The sequence below is a fragment of the Syngnathus typhle genome, linkage group LG2 (genome assembly GCF_033458585.1).
Source record: "Syngnathus typhle isolate RoL2023-S1 ecotype Sweden linkage group LG2, RoL_Styp_1.0, whole genome shotgun sequence".
NCBI lineage: Eukaryota > Metazoa > Chordata > Actinopteri > Syngnathiformes > Syngnathidae > Syngnathus > Syngnathus typhle.
Window position 1 is genome coordinate 4,823,631 of NC_083739.1, and position 20,998 is coordinate 4,844,628.

A 20,998-nucleotide genomic window follows, 5' to 3' on the forward strand; every position below is an offset into this window, starting at 1 on the left:
AAATAGAGGTCATACAGCTTTCATACAGGATTACTTTCTTTGCGAAGGTTGGTGAGGGTTAGGAAGGTTAGCGATCAACAAGTCTTGCAGTGTGAAAATGATTTCATATCTCTGACGGCGATGATTGGAACAAACGGGGAGAAACAATCCCAGTATTTCAGCGTCGGAGACTTTCTTCAGTACGTGCAGGGCGTACGCTCAGTCTCGTCTTCAGCATCAACTGCCAACAGGAACTTCCTCGCTCCTCTTCCAGTTTCCTGCCATTGTTCTCTATGCTGCCACCATACGAGGCTCCGCCCAGGATCTTGGAAAAGGTGCGACGTTAAAATGCCCCGAACAATTATGGTGTGAGAAAAGACAATGTCAAATATTAAATATCAACACACCCTTTCGGTCATTTTCTCTTCAGATTTGAGAATTTGCGTTTTTCCACCTGAGTGGCAGCATTTGTGGGTGTAAGATGACTAAACGTGTCATCTCAGAGAAACCATTGGCACAAACTATTGCGGCATATTCCAATTAGAACGTAAAGGAGCACCACTGAGTCCTTCTCAGCATGTTCCTCAAGCGTTTTGTCTGCTGCGCGCCGTGCAGGAAGGAAAAGGAGTTGCTGGGAAATCTCGTACAGAGGCTCCTCAGCGAGCGAGAGACATCCCAGCTGGGGTCGGCTGGGTGTGACTTCCAAGTCATCTCAGGGTCGCGGGCGCCTGGAGAGTTTAATTATGTTCAATGATTCCCAGAGGAAAAATTCAGGACGATGCAAGCTGTTTACAAACAAATGTGGTCTCTTCTCAAGGTTTCTCATTTCCCCTAGTAGGAGCTTTGAGTTTTTCCTTGCCCTCCTGGGAGTTTAAGATCAGGGGATGTTTGAGAACATTTGTCAATTTTCGCACATGTCCTGAGTGTTGTTAGTCACCTAAATGTTGAACAGAGGCTGAGAGTCAAATTCCTTGTCTGGCACGCTCAAACATGGCCAATAAAAATTCTTGAATTTTGAAGAATGACAAAAAAATGAGTATGCAAGTAAAAAATGCAAAGAAGTTTGAGGGATTGATTTTTTTATTTTTATTTTTTTATCGTGTTGACTGATTGGAGGGTGGCTCATTTTGGTAAACATTTTGAAATGAGACTTTGCTGCTGTTTTTGAATGATATATCTTGTTAATTTTATTTAATGGCGTTTTAATTAAGAGATTTTTTTTTTGCCATAGAGGTCAAATGATGATGAGCCAAAAAGCTTTTGTGCTAGTGTGTAATTTATATAAATAAATTGAATGTATGGGATATTTATGCACACTTGGGACACTGGAAAGATTTTCTGACTGTCATGTCTCCAGTGAAAAAGCTCCTAAGTGAGAACATGTGCAGTCGGATATACACACACACCTCAGAAGCCTCATGTTAAAATTTTCCTCACATTATGAAAATAGCAAGCCATCTAAAATGACCTCGTCCACCGATGCCCGGCGTGGCAGCAGGAAGTGGCGAGAGTGGGTTTTCTTTCAGCGTTGATGCTGCGGCGAGGTCGAGCCAGCAACATGTGCAGGCTGAACTTTGGCTTTTATGCTTCCTGCAAGGAGGCCTTCCTCCTCTCAAGCGCTTTGTGCTCGCTCGCACACCCCGACATTTAGACACGTTGAAATTTGGGGAAACGCCTGCCGTGTCAGCATGTGTGCTCAAGCTAGCAGATGATCATTTGTAGCTTCAAAGAAATAGACAATTTTGTGTCAACTGATTGCTTTCATTCTGGCCACCTAGCGAGGAACTTTCGCCATCTGAAGATTTTCTGCAAATGGACGTCGCCCCCTAGAGGAGAAACGTGGGAGCTGTTTGCCGTTTTCTAAGCGCTCAATCAATGTTAATTTTATTCTCGTGCTTTATTGTGTGCAATGAGCTCAGCCGCCCCGGAAAAAGACATTTATTCTAAATCAATTGTCAACAATCAAACAAATAAATTTAAATTTACAGTCAAGCGTGTAGCATTTACAGGTGACATTTCAAAACATTTTGTTTGACTGAATATGTGAACAGAACGTAAAATCAGGATCAAATATTTTAGCTTATCCAGATTGAGAGCATGTAAACATCTGTATTGAAAATATCTTAGTCTGTATTTATTTATTTTTAATCTAAATGCCAAGTATGGCTTCTCCACTCTGCGTTTCGGCGTTTGTTGACTCAAAAGACTATACGAGGGTTTCACAGAGAAGAAGATGAATAAATAATGGTGGCCTTCTACCAGCCGCACGTCTTTTTCCAGCCACGGCAATGATGTAACTTTCATCCACAGCGCTCACAGGAAGTGGAGTCATTTTCTCAAATTCACACGCGACGATTTCTCGGTCTATGAGAAGCACACAGGTCCAATGTCGAGGCCAAACTCTTGATTGGCCTTTCCGATGTCCATGGGAGCTACGTCGGCAATGGGCAGCCTGATTGGGGTTTGAGTCCTGTATTCCAACACTGTCTTAGCCCAGTTGCCCTTGGACTTCTGAGGAGACACAAGGAGGAGACGCAAAAGATGCAACTCTGTCCCATCTCGGATGTTTTTTGTCATTTTTGCTGACGACTTACCGCGCAGCCGTCTTCGATGACGGTGTATCGCAGGCGGTTGGTGCCCTGCGCCCTCAACTCCTGACCGTTGGCCCCTTTAAGGATCAGGGCTTTCTTCATGGTCCCTTTGCCGTCTTTGTAAGCCAAGCTGTTCTTGCAGTGGTAGGTGAAGCTCTGGTGGGATTCTTTGGAGAGACGCTGCAGGAGCTTCATTTGAACGCCCACCGTGTTTGGCTCCTCGTTGTCGTTGCCGTAGCGGAACTGAAACGGTTTGAATGGGTCAACGCTAAGTGAAGAAAATCATATCGGGGAACCGCAATGATGACATCATCAGCTTACTGGGCTTCCGCTGTACATCTCGGCTCCGAACCAAACGGGTTTGTTGGCGCTGGGAGTGGATTTTGTCCACCAGGATTTGCGGGAAATATTGGCTGGGTTGGCATTAATGCAGGTTTCACCGTTGTCCATGTTGCAGAAGACCTTGATGGCATCTTTTGTGCTTCCTTGGTTGGGGTCAATCCAGTACTCGCCTGTAGACAAACACAACGTAGGTTAATGCTCGTAAATTTTTTTGTTTTTAAGTATTATTGAGAAGAAGACTTACCGCTTGATTTCTGTGGGTAGCATTGCTTGATGTCCTGACATGTCTTTGCGGGGTTCTCTTTTGTTCCATCTGGACTGCGAATGTCTTGCAAACGCCTGCTGAGGGTCTTCAGAGCGCCATGAGCGATGATGGGACTGTTATCAGGAAGAGCCTCATCTTTATTAAATTCGGGTAGTGGAGGAGGGTCAGCCGCCACGTCATCCTTGAAGAACTCTATGGCGTCGGGCACGCCACGCTCATCCAAATCCATGGGAGCTGCATAGTATTCATCCACAGCTGCTGTTGGAGGTCCAGGAGGGCCTGGAGGTCCAGGTGGTCCCGGTTCTCCGATAGGGCCCTGACAATGCAAAGGAAGTAGCATGGTGGGTTTGGTCTACGAGAAGACTGCTCAACCTTGTACCAAAGTGTTACCTGAACTCCGATGTCACCGCTGTTTCCTCTGCTTCCAGGAGCACCCATTGCTCCTGGCTGGCCGATGTTCCCTTCCTTCCCAGGTGGACCCAAGACGCCAGGAGGACCCTGTGCAGTCATGAGATGATGTAGTTCTATTGGGTTTTATCTTCAGTCCTGACAAAGTAATCTGCAACTTACCCTTGGTCCAGCTGGTCCAACAATACCTCGAGGACCGGCGTCGCCTGTAGCACCCTGAGGAACAAAAAAGGGTCTTCATTTTTTTCTTCTCTTCAAAGACACGTACAAAGGTATAATAGCCACTTACCGCAAGTCCTGGCAAACCCTGGAGTCCAGTAAAACCTATGTGACCTTTCTGACCCTTTTCTCCTTTTTCACCATCTGGTCCTTTCTCTCCCTGTGGTCCTTGGGGGCCCTGGAGAATATAAAAAAAAAAAAAAAAGATTCAATATCAAGGTTGACGATAGAAAAAAATGAGACCATGCAGTTATTCTCACCGCTTTGCCTCGTACTCCAGGTGCTCCATGGGGTCCAGTAGAACCTTTGCCACCCTGAATCCAAAATATGCAAATAACAGGAATAAGCAAACCAGTGATGCCACTCGTATTTGAATCACTGCGTCGATACAACTCACATTTGCACCTCTGGGTCCAGGACTACCCGTAGCTCCCACGGGACCCTCATTTCCTGGAGAACCTGGGCCTCCAGCCAAACCCTCGGGACCAGCATTACCTCGATCGCCCTGTAAAGTCGCAGAGCGGTGATGAGTAGGCACGAGTCTGGCCGCGGGCCTTGTCATATGTCTACACGTACCCTTGCCCCTACGAGTCCGTCGCTCCCGGGTGGTCCCTCTTCACCAGTCACGCCCTGATTGAACACACAACAAACTTGACAAACACACTCATGCAAATTACCTTTGGCATACCCTCCAGCAAAACCCAACAACCTCAGGGCCCGGATCTCCTCTCGACCCGGTGGCTCCCGCTGGCCCAACTCCACCAGGAGGACCTTTTCCACCTGGTACTCCAGCAGCTCCTGGTTTCCCAGGCAGACCCTGCAGAAAAAGGAGGATCAGACATTGTAATCATGGTTCACCTGCTGGAAATGTTTGATAGTAGGATTATTCTGGCATACCGCAGAACCGGGCAGGCCTGGCATTGCTCCCTCTCCTCTCGCTCCAGGATGACCAACTACGCCTCGCTGTCCTGCAGCACCGGGAGGTCCTGGAGGTCCAAGAGGACCCTGATGAAGAAACACAAGACCAATCAAGGATTGTACGCATTATGTTCAGCAGGTGGTGATAAGTAAAACCCACCGGAGAACCATCCTCTCCAGAATCCCCCTTCTCTCCAGATGTGCCTGCCGGGCCCGAAGCGCCAATCTCGCCTTGAAGTCCAGAGGGCCCATTTTCACCACGAATACCAGGGGGGCCTTGCTTTCCAGTTGGACCAATGGGTCCATCTGCTCCGACAGCACCCTAGCGGATACACAAAGGCAAGATTGTAAGTGACCATATAAAAAAATGTTCTTTCCAAAATCCAAGTGGACTCACAAGGGAACCAGGTGGACCAACACCTCCGGATAAGCCAGGGAAACCAGCTGAACCCTGTGGGAAGAGAACACTTCTAATAAAGCGGATGTACCAAGCTTCTCCACAGAACCACGGTAGGTGGACTCACCGCTGAGCCCTGCGTTCCTCTGCCACCTTTGAGTCCGGTCAGACCGACCACGCCCTGAAACAGACATTTCCATTAATTCACAACTTTTGCTTGGCTCACTGCACCACAATCAAGTCCTACATGTTTTAGCTCGCTAGAAACAGATTCAATTTGATTTGGTTACTAATACACACCTGTACTCCCGGAATGCCAGCCATTCCTGGTGGTCCATGTGGTCCTGCCTCTCCCTTAAGGCCTGGTTCTCCGGTCTCACCTTTCACTCCAGGCTGACCTTCAGCACCCTGGCAAATAATGACTCACCCATAAGTATGTGCAGTTGGGACCAATTACAGTACAGGGTAGAATGTTTTGAACTCACAGCTGCTCCGGGGAAACCTGCAGCACCAGTTGCACCGGGCTCACCACCAGAACCCTGTTAATCATTGGCACACACTTGAAAGTCAGAAGCAGCAGTGATTGTTCACCATCCATTCCAATGACAGTATGTTTTTCTCACTGGCACTCCTGCTGTCCCTCGCCGTCCGTTGCGTCCTGCGGCGCCTGGTTCTCCCTAAGAAATACAGACGTACATGGAAAAGAGGTCTTTGGGATTTGCTCCATCAATCCAATCAAATCGATTCTGTACAAAGTCATGTTTTGATACAAAGGTTAAACATTAGGAAGTCTCACCTTGGCACCGTTGGCTCCGACTGCACCTGGAGGTCCAACTGGACCTGATCCGCCCTTTAATAGACAAATATGTCTCATTGTAGAATTTGTAATAACATAGCCATCACACACATTTACTAGACCCTCTAACGTGGTCCATAAATAGTCTGGACACCCCTGATTAAACAATTTGTCTTTGGTACAAACAACTCACTCGAATTCCATCAGCTCCGGCTTTGCCTTCGAGTCCCATCTCACCCACGGAGCCCTGTCCAACAAGATCGTCACTTTCACTTCATGTGCCAAGCACCAAAATTGGCTTTGGTGCTGTTGCAGGTGACACTTACCACATCCCCCTTTGGGCCGGAAGATCCTGGGATGCCCCTTTCCCCTGGCATCCCTTGAAGTCCTGGACTTCCCGTTTCACCGGTAGATCCCTTCACGCCGGCTTTTCCCTAAAAACAACCCAACACTCAAATGAATGCGACTAACAATTTTATATTTTTAATTCAAAGATAGAACCGGTGTCATTTATTCCTCTGATACCTTGAATCCATCTGGGCCTGGACTACCTGGACTACCCTTAGGTCCCTGTAGTCCTTTAGGTCCAGTTTCACCTCTAGCACCAGGAGCGCCTCGTTCTCCCTGTTGGCAGAGTCGTGTCCTATTTGTCCAGCGGGTTGACATTGGAGAAGCCAAACAAGAACTGACGACTTACCCTCAACCCTGAAGTTCCGGCAGAACCTTCCTCTCCAGCAAGTCCCTGGAAGCACCGTTAAAAATATTTTATTGGCGCGTCTGGACTGAAATAATCCGTGCTACTTTGAGTGGGTGTAAAAAATTTCAAGATGGTAATGTGGGATTTATTTACACACCTCAGATCCTGGTTTACCAGATTCACCGGGTGGGCCTGGTACTCCGGGCAAACCCTGTAAAATAAAACCCCACATTTTTAAATAAGCAAGTTCACACATCTGTTAAAGTGTCGGTTTTACCTGAAAGCCATTAGGTCCCTGAGATCCCTGCTCGCCTCGCTTGCCCGCAGTACCCTACATAGGACAGTAGGGGGGGAAGTTGTAAAGGTGCAGATCATTTCGCAGTTACATTATGGAATATACGTAAGATCGAGAGATTGTGATTGGTTGATAACTGAGCTACTTACCGCTGGGCCAGTTGGACCGGCAGGACCCTCCTCTCCGTCTTTTCCGTTCACTCCCTGGAGGACGTTTGTAATATTTTGACATCACTTCTGTTTTTAATTGATGGTAAATGCACTTTGAATTTCTAACAGAACGTAACATACTCTTTGACCAGGTGAGCCGGTACTGCCCGCTTCGCCGGTCTTCCCAGGGTCGCCCTGAAAGTTACAAAGGAGTCAGCGTCATCTATTTAAAAAAAAAAAAAGGCTTCATATTCTACGCAAAATGAGTCAAACTGACAGTGAGGCCTTTTGGTCCTGACGAGCCCATAATTCCAGCTAAACCTCGACCTCCCGTAGAACCAGGTGGGCCCGGTTTGCCATCATCTCCAGCTGAGCCCTGCAGAGGACAGCATAAAATATTCAAAATGCAGCATTACCAGAAGAAAGCCTCAAAGTAGAACTCTAATAAACCTGTGGGCCTGGTTTGCCTTCTCCTCCTTCGGCGCCCATAATTCCAGACAGGCCCTGTTTGACAGAATATAGCATCACAGTTTGGAAAATACATCTTCTTTCAGGCTTGAGGAACAATTGTGGATTTAAAATGAGCTTACCCGAGCACCAGTTAAACCGGGCTCTCCAGGTCGTCCCAGATCTCCGGATGGACCTTTGGTGCCTGGAGTGCCAGGCAGCCCTCTTTCGCCCAGAGCTCCCTGCGACAGCAGAACGGCACGTTTTGAAGGAGAGGGAAATAGAATGTCCATCTCACTTGCTTATGAGGCAATGAATAAAATAAATAATTAATGCCCAAAAGGAGATCTCAAGTTTTTTGCACAGGTGAGGAGCACAGAAACACAATGCTGCTTCACTTTCTTTCAGTTTAAAGGCACAAAGGGAACTCAAGGATCTTCTTGAATATATTTAACAAACTTACTTTTGCACCCGGAAAACCATCTGTGCCATGGAACCCACGATTTCCAGGGATGCCCTATAACAAATCCATATGTTTAAAATTGGATGACAATTAAAAAATGTCTGCATATTGGGATCATATTAGGCCAACTCACAGTCTCGCCATGAGGTCCTGGGTCACCGACAGATCCCGCATCACCTCGAGGTCCGCGCTTTCCCTCATCTCCCATGGGGCCGATCAGACCCGGAGAACCATGGTCACCCTGGCAACAAGTTGCAATCACACAAGTTCAACCTGTGCTCCACCACCTGTAGCTACAAAAGATGTTTTTCCATACTCTTTCGCCTTTCAGTCCAGCTTCTCCTTTAATTCCAGCCACGCCGCCGTCACCCTGGAGAAAAGATGACTAGTCACATAACTGACAAAAGACAGTGAGAAAGTGCCATCTCTCATTTTACATCTTGGCCTTTTGGTCCCTGAGTTCCTGTGGTTCCCTGAGGTCCAGGGGGCCCGACCGGGCCTACGATCCCTGATGCACCCATGAGACCCGCTAGTCCCTGGAAAGAAATCGTAGATTCAATAAGGAACTCTAATGATGGCAAAAGGGAAATTGGTAGTTGGCTCACGTACTGTTGCCCCTCTGGCTCCTGGCGCTCCATCGGACCCTGCGGAACCCTGTTAGCAACCAATGACGAGGGGAATAACACCATCAACTTTTTGGCTCATTAAACAGATGAGGGCAATTGCCCACCTGTTGTCCGGTGGGCCCTGGTGGTCCGACGTGACCCGCATCTCCTCGGGGTCCCTGCTGACCTGGACTTCCTCTCATGCCAATAGGTCCTATTTCACCCTGAGGAGGTATATATGATCCTTCAGTAGATTGGCTAGGCTAATATGTCAAATTTCAAGGCAGAACCACAATGGCACCTTCTGTCCTGGGCCACCTGGGAATCCTGGCACACCGGGGATTCCAATCGAACCCTATGGGTGGTGGATATTGTGATTATTATTTTGACACCAGCATTGAATAATGACATAACACGAATTATACTTACCAGGGGACCTGATTTGCCTGTATGTCCTGCAGCACCGCGTTTTCCCTAAACCAGAAACAGATGAAATGATCCATCTTGCAACATGTTGGGCTCTACAAACAAACATGGCTGACGGCTAGTTGCCCCTACCACAGCACCGGGTGGGCCTGCTCTGCCTCTCTCTCCCATCAAACCTGGTGGGCCCTGAAAGACAAGGAAGACTCAATATCTGTCCACATCCAGCGTTGTGGTGTTGATCGGATGTGTTGCCTACCACTGGACCAGTCGCACCCATGGCACCGGGAGTACCAGAAGTTCCCTGCGGAACACAATGACCAAAAAAAATTGTCTCTAGTGTTTGATTGTGTCATCAATATTAAAATCCTACCTTGGTACCGACAACACCGGGATCACCTCTAGGCCCGAAAATGCCCGTCTCACCCTGTTGGAGAAAGATTGACGAGTGTTTCACTAATGTCCAAAAAAGTATAGAAAATTAAAAAACAAACCGGGATTTACCTTGTGACCTTTATGACCTGGAATACCTGGAGAACCAGGTAACCCTCGTGCACCCTGTTCAGATGACATTATCAACTATGAAATCAATGGAGCTGAACAATAAGCCAAAGAGGTAAATGTGGGAATTGTTTGTTTACCAGTGATCCTGGGAATCCCATCTCTCCAGGAGCACCAGGGGGTCCGGTCTCCCCCTATGCAAAATCCAAACAGTTGTTGTGTACATGAGAATCAATCAAACCATGATTTTAGTGCCACAACCAACTATAAAAGATTTTTAGAGCATGCAGGGCTTCATCAACGCATTTTTGACATTTCAATATGAGCCAAATTTTTCAGGTTCATTAATAAGTAATAATAATAATAAATATGGTATTTATTGGTTTGTATATATGTGTATTTGACATTTGCTTTTATATGACTTTTTTGCATAGTATTCAATGTATGACTATTTCGTAAAGGTAAATTTAAATATTCTATTTGTGAGCAATCGGTAAAAAGGGGTAGGGTTAAAGAAGTATACTTCTTCCCACTCCTTTTCCAAACAATGAGTTTTGCTGTTATTACTTTAATGTTTTCTTCTCGGTTGTAAATTACTTTGCTTTTTTATATTGTTCAAAATAAATAAAATTAATTCATTAAATAATATGATAATAATAATACAGGGACTCATGAAACCATCTCTTATTATAATCTGCCATTGACCAGTGTTATTGAATAAATGAATAGATTTTTCTTCTGTAAGTTTTCACTGACATCAGGACCACTTTTTCCTGGCAACCCTTCTGGCCCTCGAAGACCCGGTTCACCCTAAACACAAGCAAAGGTCAACGTTTGAGACACAAAACACATATATGCCTGCAGTCCATGAATGCAGGCTTGGCATCCAGGTTGAAATGGCAGCATGAAGATTTTACCATATGTCCTGGGTCTCCAGCCTCGCCTGGGAGTCCTTGGCCACCGGGTGGACCCTGAACAAGAAAGGACAGGAGATGTCAACCAACCATCCCAACCAAAGATTAATGCTGGACAGTTAAAAAAAAAAGAAAAACTTTTTCATTTGCAGGTGCTCAAACGCAAGTCTACCATTATCACTTTGTGTCACCCATCTAAAACAAACACTGTCAGGAAATTTCATTTTTCCTTCACTTTTAATAGAGATTTTTTTCCCTCCAACTTCCTGCTTAATATAAATCGGTCCACCGAGGGAAACCATAACTAAGAGGTGGTGAGATGAGATCCTGCTTTGTAATCATTTTACTGACTCTTTTACACGTGTGCCAAACCTACTGGTGGTCCAGTCGCACCGGGAGGTCCTCGTGATCCTGCTTCACCCTGAAATAGGAACAAGCGGCTAATTACGAGCTGCGTCATAATTCCGAATGGACATACTGGCTTGCACTCACCCTTGTTCCCGACACCATTCCGGTCAGGCCTGCTGATTTCTCATTAAATCCTGAAGCCATTTGTGACACAAAGTTTCCCTTTGGGTGATAAAAGGACACGAATGTAAGTATTTTTGTTTTGGGGTTTTTTTTGCTTGTTGAAGGTGAAACGCTGAACGGAGAATCAATCTCACCCCAGGAAGGGAAGGAAAACCAGGGGGACCAGACACGCCTGGGTTTCCTGGGATGCCAGGCTCTCCATCAAAACCTGGGGGCCCTTGGAATCCCTATCATGAAATGTTTACATGTTTGTCATCAAAATACAAACTATAAGGTTCTTTTATGTCTCGTATTTGAACATCAAAATAAAAGCAAGACGTCAAGATAGAGATAAAGATTAGTTCTATTTGTCAAGTGATTGACACTTCTCCTCCTCTTAAGGTCAAAGTTCAAGGACCCAAGGTCTCACAATGGTTCTGACTTACCCGTCTGCCTTTAAATCCTCTATGTCCAGTTCTCCCCTGAGCACCTGGAGGACCCTGAAACCAAAACCCACAGGATATGTTTGGTTTGAAATTTATTTTGATTTTCCTGGTGCTTTTAGAGAATAAAAACTCACGGAGGGTCCTTGAGGTCCAGGGATTCCTACCAGCTGATGCGAGAGTAAAAAATATATTATAAAAAATGTTGCGAAACAAGAGAAAACCTTTTAATCTTTGCATGTATTGCGATTTATAGCTTACTTGTGGAATATCACCTGGTTCACCCTTTTGTCCCTATAAAAGAAAGATATCAATCTTAAGTACATACACACCATTTAAATACTTGATGAGTCATAATCCATTCATTTCAAAATTTGTAACAGCTCTGGAAAAAGTGAGAGAAAAAAGCAAAAAAAAAAAGATATTTTGACTTTTTTAATTTTATGTGAATAAATCCCGAAGATGTGACTATTTCTATTTGGAATTTTGGAGTCAGCAGTACTTTCAGAATAAGCTGAAATAAAACCTTAAAATAGGAAAATTATAGAAGCTGATCATTTTCAGGGATGTCTTGAAAATTTCCAGTGCTGTATGCCCATAACATCCCTCACCCCTTCATATTATATCAAAAGGTTATATTGAAAATGAAAATATCATGACTTACCCTATAACCCATGATTGCTTGAAGAGGAAGCGATAAAACAAACAAACAAAAAGATCATTTCATTATATATGAAAAATTGTAATGAAAACTTTACACAGCAGTGCACCCTTGTGGTTGGGGTGCATTACTACACCGGACTTACCGATGTGCCTCGTGGCGCTGGCCAGGTTTTCACACACTGGGCAGCACTCGCCCTCGGGGGTCACCATCTTAAGGCAGTCGGGCACCATCTCGCACTGCACGTCGCTGCAGACGCTCACGCCGTTGTCGCACACGCACACGGCGCACAGTGCCGGCTTCCAGATGTCGTTGTGAGCGTAGGTCTCGCCATCCACTACGCAGCTCAAGCCCTCCTTCTCCACGGGAGCTGCATTGCGGTCAAGCGTAGAATGAGTCAAGTTCAATCATGTTAAAGATTTATTTTTTATTTTTATCTGTTTTTTAAAATTCTTTTTTAATTCTTTTTTTCATTATTTTCTATTCTGTATTATTCTTTTTTTATTCTTTTTTATTTTTATTTTATTTTATTCTTATTTATTCTTTTATTTTTTTTAATTATAATTTATTTTATTTCATTGTTGTATAGATTTTTTTTTTTAACTCACCCATTTGCTGTATTTTTTGTCAGGCCTAAGCATTTAAATCCATTTTGTAGCATATTGTTGCCAATTAACTATGCGAAGTGAGTTAAGGATCTTAAATTAGACAAAACTAGTGCTTTGCCACCATCTTTGGCATCTTGGTACCATGCAACTATGTAAATTGTAGACAGTTGAGGAGTGTCACTTTGATAAAAGTAATGCTCTGCCGCCATCTTGATGCCAAGGAACTATGGTGGAGTGGAGGAAATCTGAAGCTCCATAAATAAATGAATATATAAATAAAGTTGGATTGGATTGTATCTTGTGACATCTCAGAACCAGTGGAGGAGCTCCATTTAGACACACATAGTGCTGTGACGCCATTTTGTGACATCTTAGTACCACACCATGACACACACGAACCTGCGGAAGGGTCTGGCGTGGGAGCGGCGGGGGTGACGCACACCGGGCAACACTCGCCCTCCGGGGTCACCGTCTGGGCGCAGTCGCCGAGGTCGTCGCAAGTGACGGTCTCGCACGTGACGCTGCCCGACTCGCACACGCAGATCCGGCAAGGTTCAGGGCTCCACATTTCTTTGTTGGCGTACACTTGTCCATTGTCAGCGCATGTGTCTGTTTGGACAAAATCAAATGTGCACTTAAAGTTATTTATACACCAAATGAATGCTTGGCCTCCTCGTTTTTATACTTCTTAGGTTAATTGAAGACTCTGAATTGAGAAAGAATGATTGTTTTTCTAACTTCTCACCCACAATCTTATTGCGGATTACCGTATTTTCCGGACTATAAGGCGCACCTAAAAAAAATTTCTCAAAAGCCGACGGTGCGCCTTATAGTCCGGTCCGCCTTATATATGGACCAAATTCCTAAATTTAAACTGGCCCGAACCATTGTGTCATGAGATCAATCATGAGTGGCCCGCTGAAGACTATGAATCATCAATCAAAAAGACTATGGATCATTATTTTGTGATTATAAAGTAATTTGTTGCGTCTGAAGTTGAAATAAAAAAGATAAAATGGCGAATGATTTGATTAGGATTAAAAATCTGACACGATGCATTAATGGTGCGCCTTATAGTCCGGTGTGCCTTATATAAGGACAAAGTTTTAAAATGGGCCATTTATTGAAGGTGCGCCTTATAGTCCGGTGCGCCTTATAGTCCGGAAAATACGGTAACACACTTTTTTTTTTGGGAATGGACTTCAGTTGCCAATAGAGTATCTAAAATAGCACTAAAGGATAAACGCTAAGTAATTCAAGGGCATTAAGTTTAAAAAAAAAAAACGAAGGAACTTGTGGGTAACAAGCAGAAACCAAAAAACAATGGAACAAACAACACTTTTCACTATTCATACTTTGGTGCCATCTTTTTTTTTTCATTATTGAATCATCCACAGCTATGCTCAACGTAATCATTTGTAAAGTGATGTAATTAACACATTCTTATAATGTTGATAGCTAACAATTAAAGAGAATAACAGACTCCAATGGGGCTTTCCACTCCAATGTATGAAGACAGTGATTAAGGAGCGAGCAATTAAATTGTGGTTAACTCCATCACGTATCATCCTGATAGGAATTCACCAATTTATCAGCAGATGTATTAATAACTTCCCTGTGCTATTTCATAATTTTTGGGGGGTAAGCTTTTTGCATACTGGTTTGGGTCGCTTTTGTCCAGAATGTGGCCACCTGCTGCAAGCTTTCTATGTGGGTCATAATTATGTGGTGAAGCCTCTCCCAGCCCGCGCTAGACACTCCTTCTCGCCAGCAGTAGTTATTTTAGGGGAAACCACACGAGATGGTATATACGTTGGCTTTGGCCTGAAACGTGTGGTTTGGAGTATGCCACGCCTGCAACCCCCCTGGAGAATCGAGAATGGGTTTAGATTCTTTTCCTCGTTGTTCTTAGTTAAACTTTAAGATAGGTTGTGTTTTTTTTTTTTTTTTTTTGATGAATTAGGGTCACACAAAAAAAATCAAGCTAAATTTTGAGAAATAGATGTCAGCACTACTTGAGGTGGACGCCCCAAAATATTTTTTTTTATTTACAGCTCAATTTGTGGAGCAATTTGCGACACCTGTCTGAAATGGCGTCCTCCAAAAAAGAAAGCAGCGAGTAAAATGAGTAAGGCAAGCATATTGCCTCCTCCAGTGGAGCAGAACTCAACATCCTTTCACTGAGGGTGTGTCTTGTGTGCCTCCGGGTCCAAAGCTGACCAAAATTAGTGGCCTGCTTTTGTCCGTCCCGTCCACCAGGCCACATCATTACAGGAGTGAAGCTCGGAAGGCCTTCATTGGGTGCCGACCTCGCACCGAAATAGATCGGCTGAAGGATTATTTTGTTTTTCCAGCTTGGCATCTTTGTGACGTAGAGAAAGTGGTCAAGAAGGTTAAATCAAACTTTCTTAACTCTCCCCAATTCTTCTTCTTTTTTTATTCCAGCACATCACACATGGAGCTTCATCAACCTGCCAAAACGTTATTTATTATTTAAATTTTTTTAATTAAATTTAAGGGATGATGATGGACGATAATTCGGCCTGCAACCCCGCAAAAATTAGATTTGATTCTCTTGACGTGATGTCACAAATGACATCACTGCAATGCGGGCAGCCTGAATTCAAACATCTTCAAAATAATACAATCAAAATGATCTTCTGGATGAGCCTTCAAACCGCCTCAAAAGTTAAATTGAGAAAAAAAAATCCATGCATCCATCCATTTTCTATGCCATGTGACCGTTGGCCAATAGGTGGCGCTCACCCAGGACTGGTCACCAATGGGAATCGCATGTATGAGCCAAATATTTTTTAATCAATACCCCTCACATTCCCATCCACAGACAATTTATACTCGATAATTCGATTAATATAAATAATATCACATATATAATAATATATGCCATAAAATGTCTCATTGACGACAGTTAGGGCCAAAAAGACAAAACCGTACAAAGAGGGTCAACTACTCACCGTTCTTGGTTGTTTCTTGGCAGGAGACAGTAATCACCTGAGTTAGGGAGATGGCCGCCAGGAGGAAGATAATCCTCATGTGCACGGAGGGGCCCATGGTTGCACGCCAAGCAGGCACGCGAGGACCTCACTCACACACAAACACACTCAAAAGAGGCCGACCCGGAGCTACAGCATCCAGCCCCAAAGATCCCAATATTCCTGAGTGCAGCGGACTCCCGGATGAGCTGGGCTCCCTCTCCTCCTCCCCCTCTTCCTCCCTCCTCCTTTCCTCGTCGTCGCTTCACGTTCCACTCGAGGGCCAACCTCCCCCCGGCAGACGCCGCTCTAGTCTTTGAACGTGTAATTAAAGGCTGCGTGGAAATCCGACCAAGAATTTGGAAAGATGGGAGTGCAAAAAAAAAAAAGATTTATCGTGTATGACCTTTGACCCTAATTTGCTTTATTGTGTGAATTCTTCTCATTGGCTGATGCTCTTTGATGACACATGTTGAAGATGCTTCCAAACTTTTGATTTTATTTAGCGTACTTGCAGGGCCCAAGTTGCATCATCCTCTCGGTGGACGATGATGCCGAGATGGGAGCATGAAAGGGGCGAGGCGGTAGGCGAACGAATTAGAAACGTGAGATCAGCACTTTTTTTTTTTGTCTGCCAGTTCATCAGCTGCTCAGAGACGTTGCCCGGCCTGCTTTGAAGGCACATTCTAAAAACATACAAAATTGCAGAGGAACTGTCAAAAAAAAAATCTTGAAAGCAGCTCAGCCACAAATACATGCACAGTAAATCACATACCGCGTATAAAAAGAAAATTTTGGCTGCCGTGAGACAGAAGTCTTATATGCCCAAATTTAGCCTTTTTTTTTAAATTAAATTAGTTTGCATGTGACAATATGGAAACTAACAAGTTGCTGTTTGGTAACCTGACAATTTTTTTTTTTTTTTCAATTTCCACAGCGCTTTCGAAGAAACGACAATGAAAAAAATATTCAATCTTATTTCATCCTCAGTGACTTCAAAAAAGTCAAATAGCTCTTGATGGGAAAAATGTTCCCCCACCCAAAGTTATGTTGAGGTGACATAAAGAACAAGCAACACATTTCTTTCTGGCCATGTCAAGTCATAAAACGGAACCACAAAAGAGGGAAGGCTGGCCCACACACCATATGTCATATTAATTGCATTTCATGTATATAAGAAAAATAATGTGTGCATGTTTCAATTTTAAATTGATACCTATTATCATACTATATTATTATTCATATAAACTAATAGTGGAGTAAAAATGAAGCAGTAAGACAAATACGATTCACTATTGTTCCATCACATTTCATTTTTTATTTTATTTTTAGTTGATTTTTTTTGTCGGTTTTACTTGTGTTTTTATGACACCACTCACACACATTTGAAATAATAATTTTTAAAAAATTCATTTAACTACAGTGTGTTCTGTATTACCGTATTTTCCGCACTATAAGGCGCACCTAAAGACCTCAAATTTTCTCAAAAGCCTTATAATCCGGTGCGCTTTATATATATATGCACCAATATGGATTTGCAGATGAGGACTAATTTATTAAAATAAGCTTTACGTGTTTATTTTGTGTGTTGTGTGATATTACCGTTTGAGCAACGTTGAGTTATTGATATATTGTTTTCACTATTTCGAGTGTTACTATATTGTGATTTCATTAACGTTTGAGCAACGTTGAGTTATTTATTCTATGCACCTTATATATGAACAAAGTTTTAAAATTCATGCCATTCATTGAAGGTGCGCCTTATAATCCGGTGCGCCTTATAGTGCGGAAAATACGGTAGATTTGGACTTCCGATCTGCTTTTTTCCATGGGTCATGTGACAGGAAGTTTCCGCCTCGTGAGCTCACCTATTACCTTACAAACTCTGCATTATTGAACAGCCAGCGTGAGAAGAGACACGCAGGGATGAGTACGCCGGGCTAGTCAGACCTACCGCTTCTCCATTTGAGATGTTTGCAGCTGCCACCAAGAACTTTGTCAAGCAGGTGGGCGACACCGGAAGGTTGGTCCCCGTCCCGAGTCTGAGCGAGGCCGACCGCTATCAGCCTCTCAGTCTTGTCACCAGGAAGAGAAAGAGACGTTTCTGGAAGAAGAAGAACAAATACGCCGCCACTGCGTTCTCCCTCAAGGACATCCTGGTCGGGGAGAAGGAGATCACAGCAGGTACAACTAGTGAGGAGCTCCAAAGTTTTAAGATGTCGTAATCGAATCAATAAAGTGGTCTTACTTTTTTCAGGTGTATCCTCTTATCAGCTGCTCAACTACGAGGATAAATCGGACGTAGCCCTCAACGGTCGCCTTGGAAACCACCTCATCAACGACGTGGGCTTTAACGTCAGCGGCTCCGACTCGGTGGCCGTCAAAGCTTCCTTCGGTATCGTGACCAAACACGAGGTGGAAGTGCCCACGTTGCTGCGGGAACTCAACTCCAGGTCAATCACATCGTGCAGATCCGAAAATCTTTCTTATTGTTCTTCTGACATACGATAGCTAAACCAAAAAAGAACACCTTGTCCTTTTCTCACCTGAACTGAAGATAAGACCATCGAGTAGCTAGTATGCCGCCTGACCTATTTGTGACTGAGGGAATATGAGAAGAAGGCTTCCCTGAATTAATGATCGTGTTATTCTACACTCGTGCGGCCATGTTTGATGCACAACCAAAATTAAACCTTTGCATGACAGGAAAGTGGAGGTGGAACACTGCCTGGTCCGTCAATGCAGGGAGAGCAGATGGAGCGTCCTGTGTGTGGTCATGGAGAGCATCCGCACCACTCGCCAATGCTCGCTGACGGTCCACGCCGGCATGAGGGGGACCACCATGAGGGTAAACACAAATTCAGAAAACAATTCGCATTTAAAAACAAAGACAGCTAAGACCGGTTTGTCTCATCCTACCATCTCCAAAAATGGTTTGAAAATATTGAACTAGTGCAGTTTGAATATTTAATTCAGTGATTTGTATACGTACCACTAGAGGGCGCTTGCACATCACTAGTGTAGATTTGTACCAGTACAGTAATCCCTCGTTTATCGCGGATAATTGCTTCCAAAAAACACCATTTGGAGCAATACTACATTGTTCTAAAGCAGGGGTACCCAAACTTTTTCCTGTGAGGGCCACATAACCTTTCCCTTCTCTGATGGCGGGCCGGTGGCAGTTTGTAACAGAAAAAGTGTGACGATCGTAGGGGAGCTTAAAAAAAATATTGTTTTCCAGAAAGCCACACATAACCAAATAACGGTTATTTAATAACCCTTTCCAGGTTCTTTACAGAAAAAAAGTCAGGAAACAAATAATAACACTATTAATGAAATAAATAATAACTAAACCCTCTCTGAGTTCTTCACAGAAAAAACAGGAAATAAATAACTAAATAACTCTCTCTGGGTTCTTCATAGAAAAAAAAACATGGAACATTAACTTTCTGTTGTGCCATGAACAATCTTAACAGATAAAAGTTCAGCTCAGTTGTCAGAGCAGAACCTCTCTGACACATATGAGCAGTCTCTTAAAGTTCTTGTGTTCCTTCCTTATAATCCTTTTGTAGGTTCCAGTAGGCTTGTAGACACTGCTGTCTTTTTTGTTAAAGTTTGATAGTGCGTCATAGTCTGGAGTAAAATTTGTTGTGGCAATTCTTAGGCGAGATCCGAGGTGTTTGTCCGTTTACCTCGATCTGTGACGGGTAGATGTTGACGTTCATGTGGCTGAACGTCACGTCGCGTACGTCGAGCCAAATTGGCAACTCTTTTAAACGCTCGGCACTGTGTTCACCCTGCTTTACTTGGGCGACATTTTAACGGAAGGATTCCAGGGGAAGGTTTGTGGGTGGCTTTAGCGCAAAACTGCATCTGAAAGCTCAGCGCGCAAATTACAAGAATGCTGTCGTCACAGCCCACGCTCTAAATTCGGGACTGATACAAATAGAGCGCGAGTGCGCCATGTCCGTACACGCACTTGTGAGTGTGCACCGAGCTTTCTGACACGGCTTCCGGTAGTAAATGCGCAGGCGAGCGCTTCCCCATCTACTGGGCAAACGCAGTCATTGCAGGCAAAATGAGCAAAAAAAAAAAAAAAAAAGTTTAATAATACAATTTGTTCAGGGTTGGCGGGCCGGATTAAACGGTCCCGCGGGCCGTATCCGGCCCGCGGGCCGTAGTTTGGTGACCCCTGTTCTAAAGGTTAGACACATATTTCCTCAATTGAGAAGTTTTATTTTGACTTTTAGATATTTTTTTAATTTGGAAGAAAAATCTGCGATGTAGTGAAGCCGCGATAAACAAAACGCGAAATTCCGAGGGACCACTGTTTTAGAAAAGAATAATCGCAGTCTGACTTAAAATCCGCAAATAATTTGATTTCAGGTCAGTTTATCCACCTTATATATATTTCTTTATATTTATATATATATATTATTTTTATTTATATATATTTTTCAAGGACAGCATGCAGATGAACAAAAATCAATTATTCGTCTTTTTCACTGCAGTTTCAGATCGACGATGGCAGGAACCCAAGAGGCCGAGATAAGGCCATTGTCATCCCGGCTCACACCACCATCGCCTTCAGCATCTGCGAGCTCTTTGTTCGACTGGACGGGCGGCTCGGTAAGAAGGTCAATCAATCTTCCAGTAAATCACTGACAATCTCCATGCTCATTTGGATCAGATATCTGCGTTGCCCCGGGATCTCGAGGGGGATTCGAACAAGAGCAAATGAGTGAGCAGCTGGGGGGCTTCATCGGTCACTTCTCAATGGGTCGACTGCGCCGTTTCTTGTCAGGCATCATCTACGGAAACCCCTTCAGAGCAGGTACAGTCATGGCCGCCTCATCCGTCTTTCCGCCGGGTCTTAACAGTGTGCTTGCAGATGACAGAATACTGGAAGAGCTGAGTCACTCCGATAACTTTATGGACGACACGATGACGGACTACTACGAGAAAGCCGCCAGCATGACCGACGTCTCCTCGGCCTACCTGAGGCAAAGCTCCCACACGCGTGTCAACCTTCTCAAACACAATATCGCCAAGGGGCCGTGTGCACTATGCGGCATGGGCAATCAAAAAAGGGAAACGGTCTATGGCTGTTTGGAATGCTCATTTGCTGGGCATAAATATGTACGGCTGCATGTTGTGCCTTGTTTTGACCTTTGGCACAAAACTCTTAAGTGATGAAGTTGTATTTTTGTTTTTACAATTAAATATTCGTGTTGCTCCAAAAATAAAAGGAATTGTTGACAATGGTGGAAAGTAGGTAAGTTTCATTACAAACATAAACTCGTGCACATGCCCCAAAATATGCACATCGAGTTTAAAAAGAATAAAATAAAGGAACGGAATTCTTAGAAACATG

General features: G+C 44.1%; 2 protein-coding genes across 3 annotated transcripts; one reads left to right on the forward strand and one right to left on the reverse strand.

Annotated features, from left to right (window-relative positions):
- Positions 1 to 1,902: 1,902 nt before the first annotated feature.
- Positions 1,903 to 15,820, reverse strand: LOC133150085 (collagen alpha-2(V) chain-like). Its single transcript, XM_061272382.1, has 55 exons — positions 15,607 to 15,820; positions 13,031 to 13,240; positions 12,169 to 12,393; positions 12,027 to 12,043; positions 11,624 to 11,656; positions 11,500 to 11,532; positions 11,366 to 11,419; positions 11,075 to 11,167; positions 10,902 to 10,979; positions 10,786 to 10,830; positions 10,413 to 10,466; positions 10,252 to 10,305; positions 9,636 to 9,689; positions 9,499 to 9,552; positions 9,368 to 9,421; positions 9,254 to 9,298; positions 9,130 to 9,183; positions 9,001 to 9,045; positions 8,873 to 8,926; positions 8,697 to 8,795; positions 8,576 to 8,620; positions 8,404 to 8,502; positions 8,283 to 8,336; positions 8,100 to 8,207; positions 7,967 to 8,020; positions 7,647 to 7,745; positions 7,507 to 7,560; positions 7,334 to 7,432; positions 7,198 to 7,251; positions 7,057 to 7,110; positions 6,890 to 6,943; positions 6,770 to 6,823; positions 6,613 to 6,657; positions 6,441 to 6,539; positions 6,242 to 6,349; positions 6,109 to 6,162; positions 5,916 to 5,969; positions 5,743 to 5,796; positions 5,605 to 5,658; positions 5,420 to 5,527; positions 5,247 to 5,300; positions 5,120 to 5,173; positions 4,883 to 5,044; positions 4,702 to 4,809; positions 4,514 to 4,621; positions 4,381 to 4,434; positions 4,202 to 4,309; positions 4,065 to 4,118; positions 3,875 to 3,982; positions 3,748 to 3,801; positions 3,568 to 3,675; positions 3,157 to 3,493; positions 2,892 to 3,082; positions 2,574 to 2,813; positions 1,903 to 2,490 (listed from the first exon to the last, which is right to left on the reverse strand). The coding sequence occupies exons 1-55, from the start codon at positions 15,701 to 15,703 to the stop codon at positions 2,344 to 2,346; spliced, it is 4,743 nt and encodes a 1,580-aa protein (XP_061128366.1). The 5' UTR covers positions 15,704 to 15,820; the 3' UTR covers positions 1,903 to 2,343.
- Positions 15,821 to 17,594: 1,774 nt separating this feature from the next.
- On the forward strand, positions 17,595 to 20,817 carry pjvk (pejvakin). 2 transcript variants are annotated; one of them, XM_061272655.1, is made up of 7 exons: positions 17,595 to 17,808; positions 17,882 to 18,077; positions 18,331 to 18,472; positions 20,136 to 20,253; positions 20,315 to 20,360; positions 20,408 to 20,463; positions 20,516 to 20,817. In XM_061272655.1, the coding sequence occupies exons 1-7, from the start codon at positions 17,595 to 17,597 to the stop codon at positions 20,815 to 20,817; spliced, it is 1,074 nt and encodes a 357-aa protein (XP_061128639.1). The 2 variants fall into 2 exon arrangements, with proteins under 2 accessions (XP_061128639.1, XP_061128640.1); XM_061272656.1 differs by lacking the exons at positions 20,315 to 20,360; positions 20,408 to 20,463.
- The last annotated feature ends 181 nt before the right edge of the window (positions 20,818 to 20,998 follow it).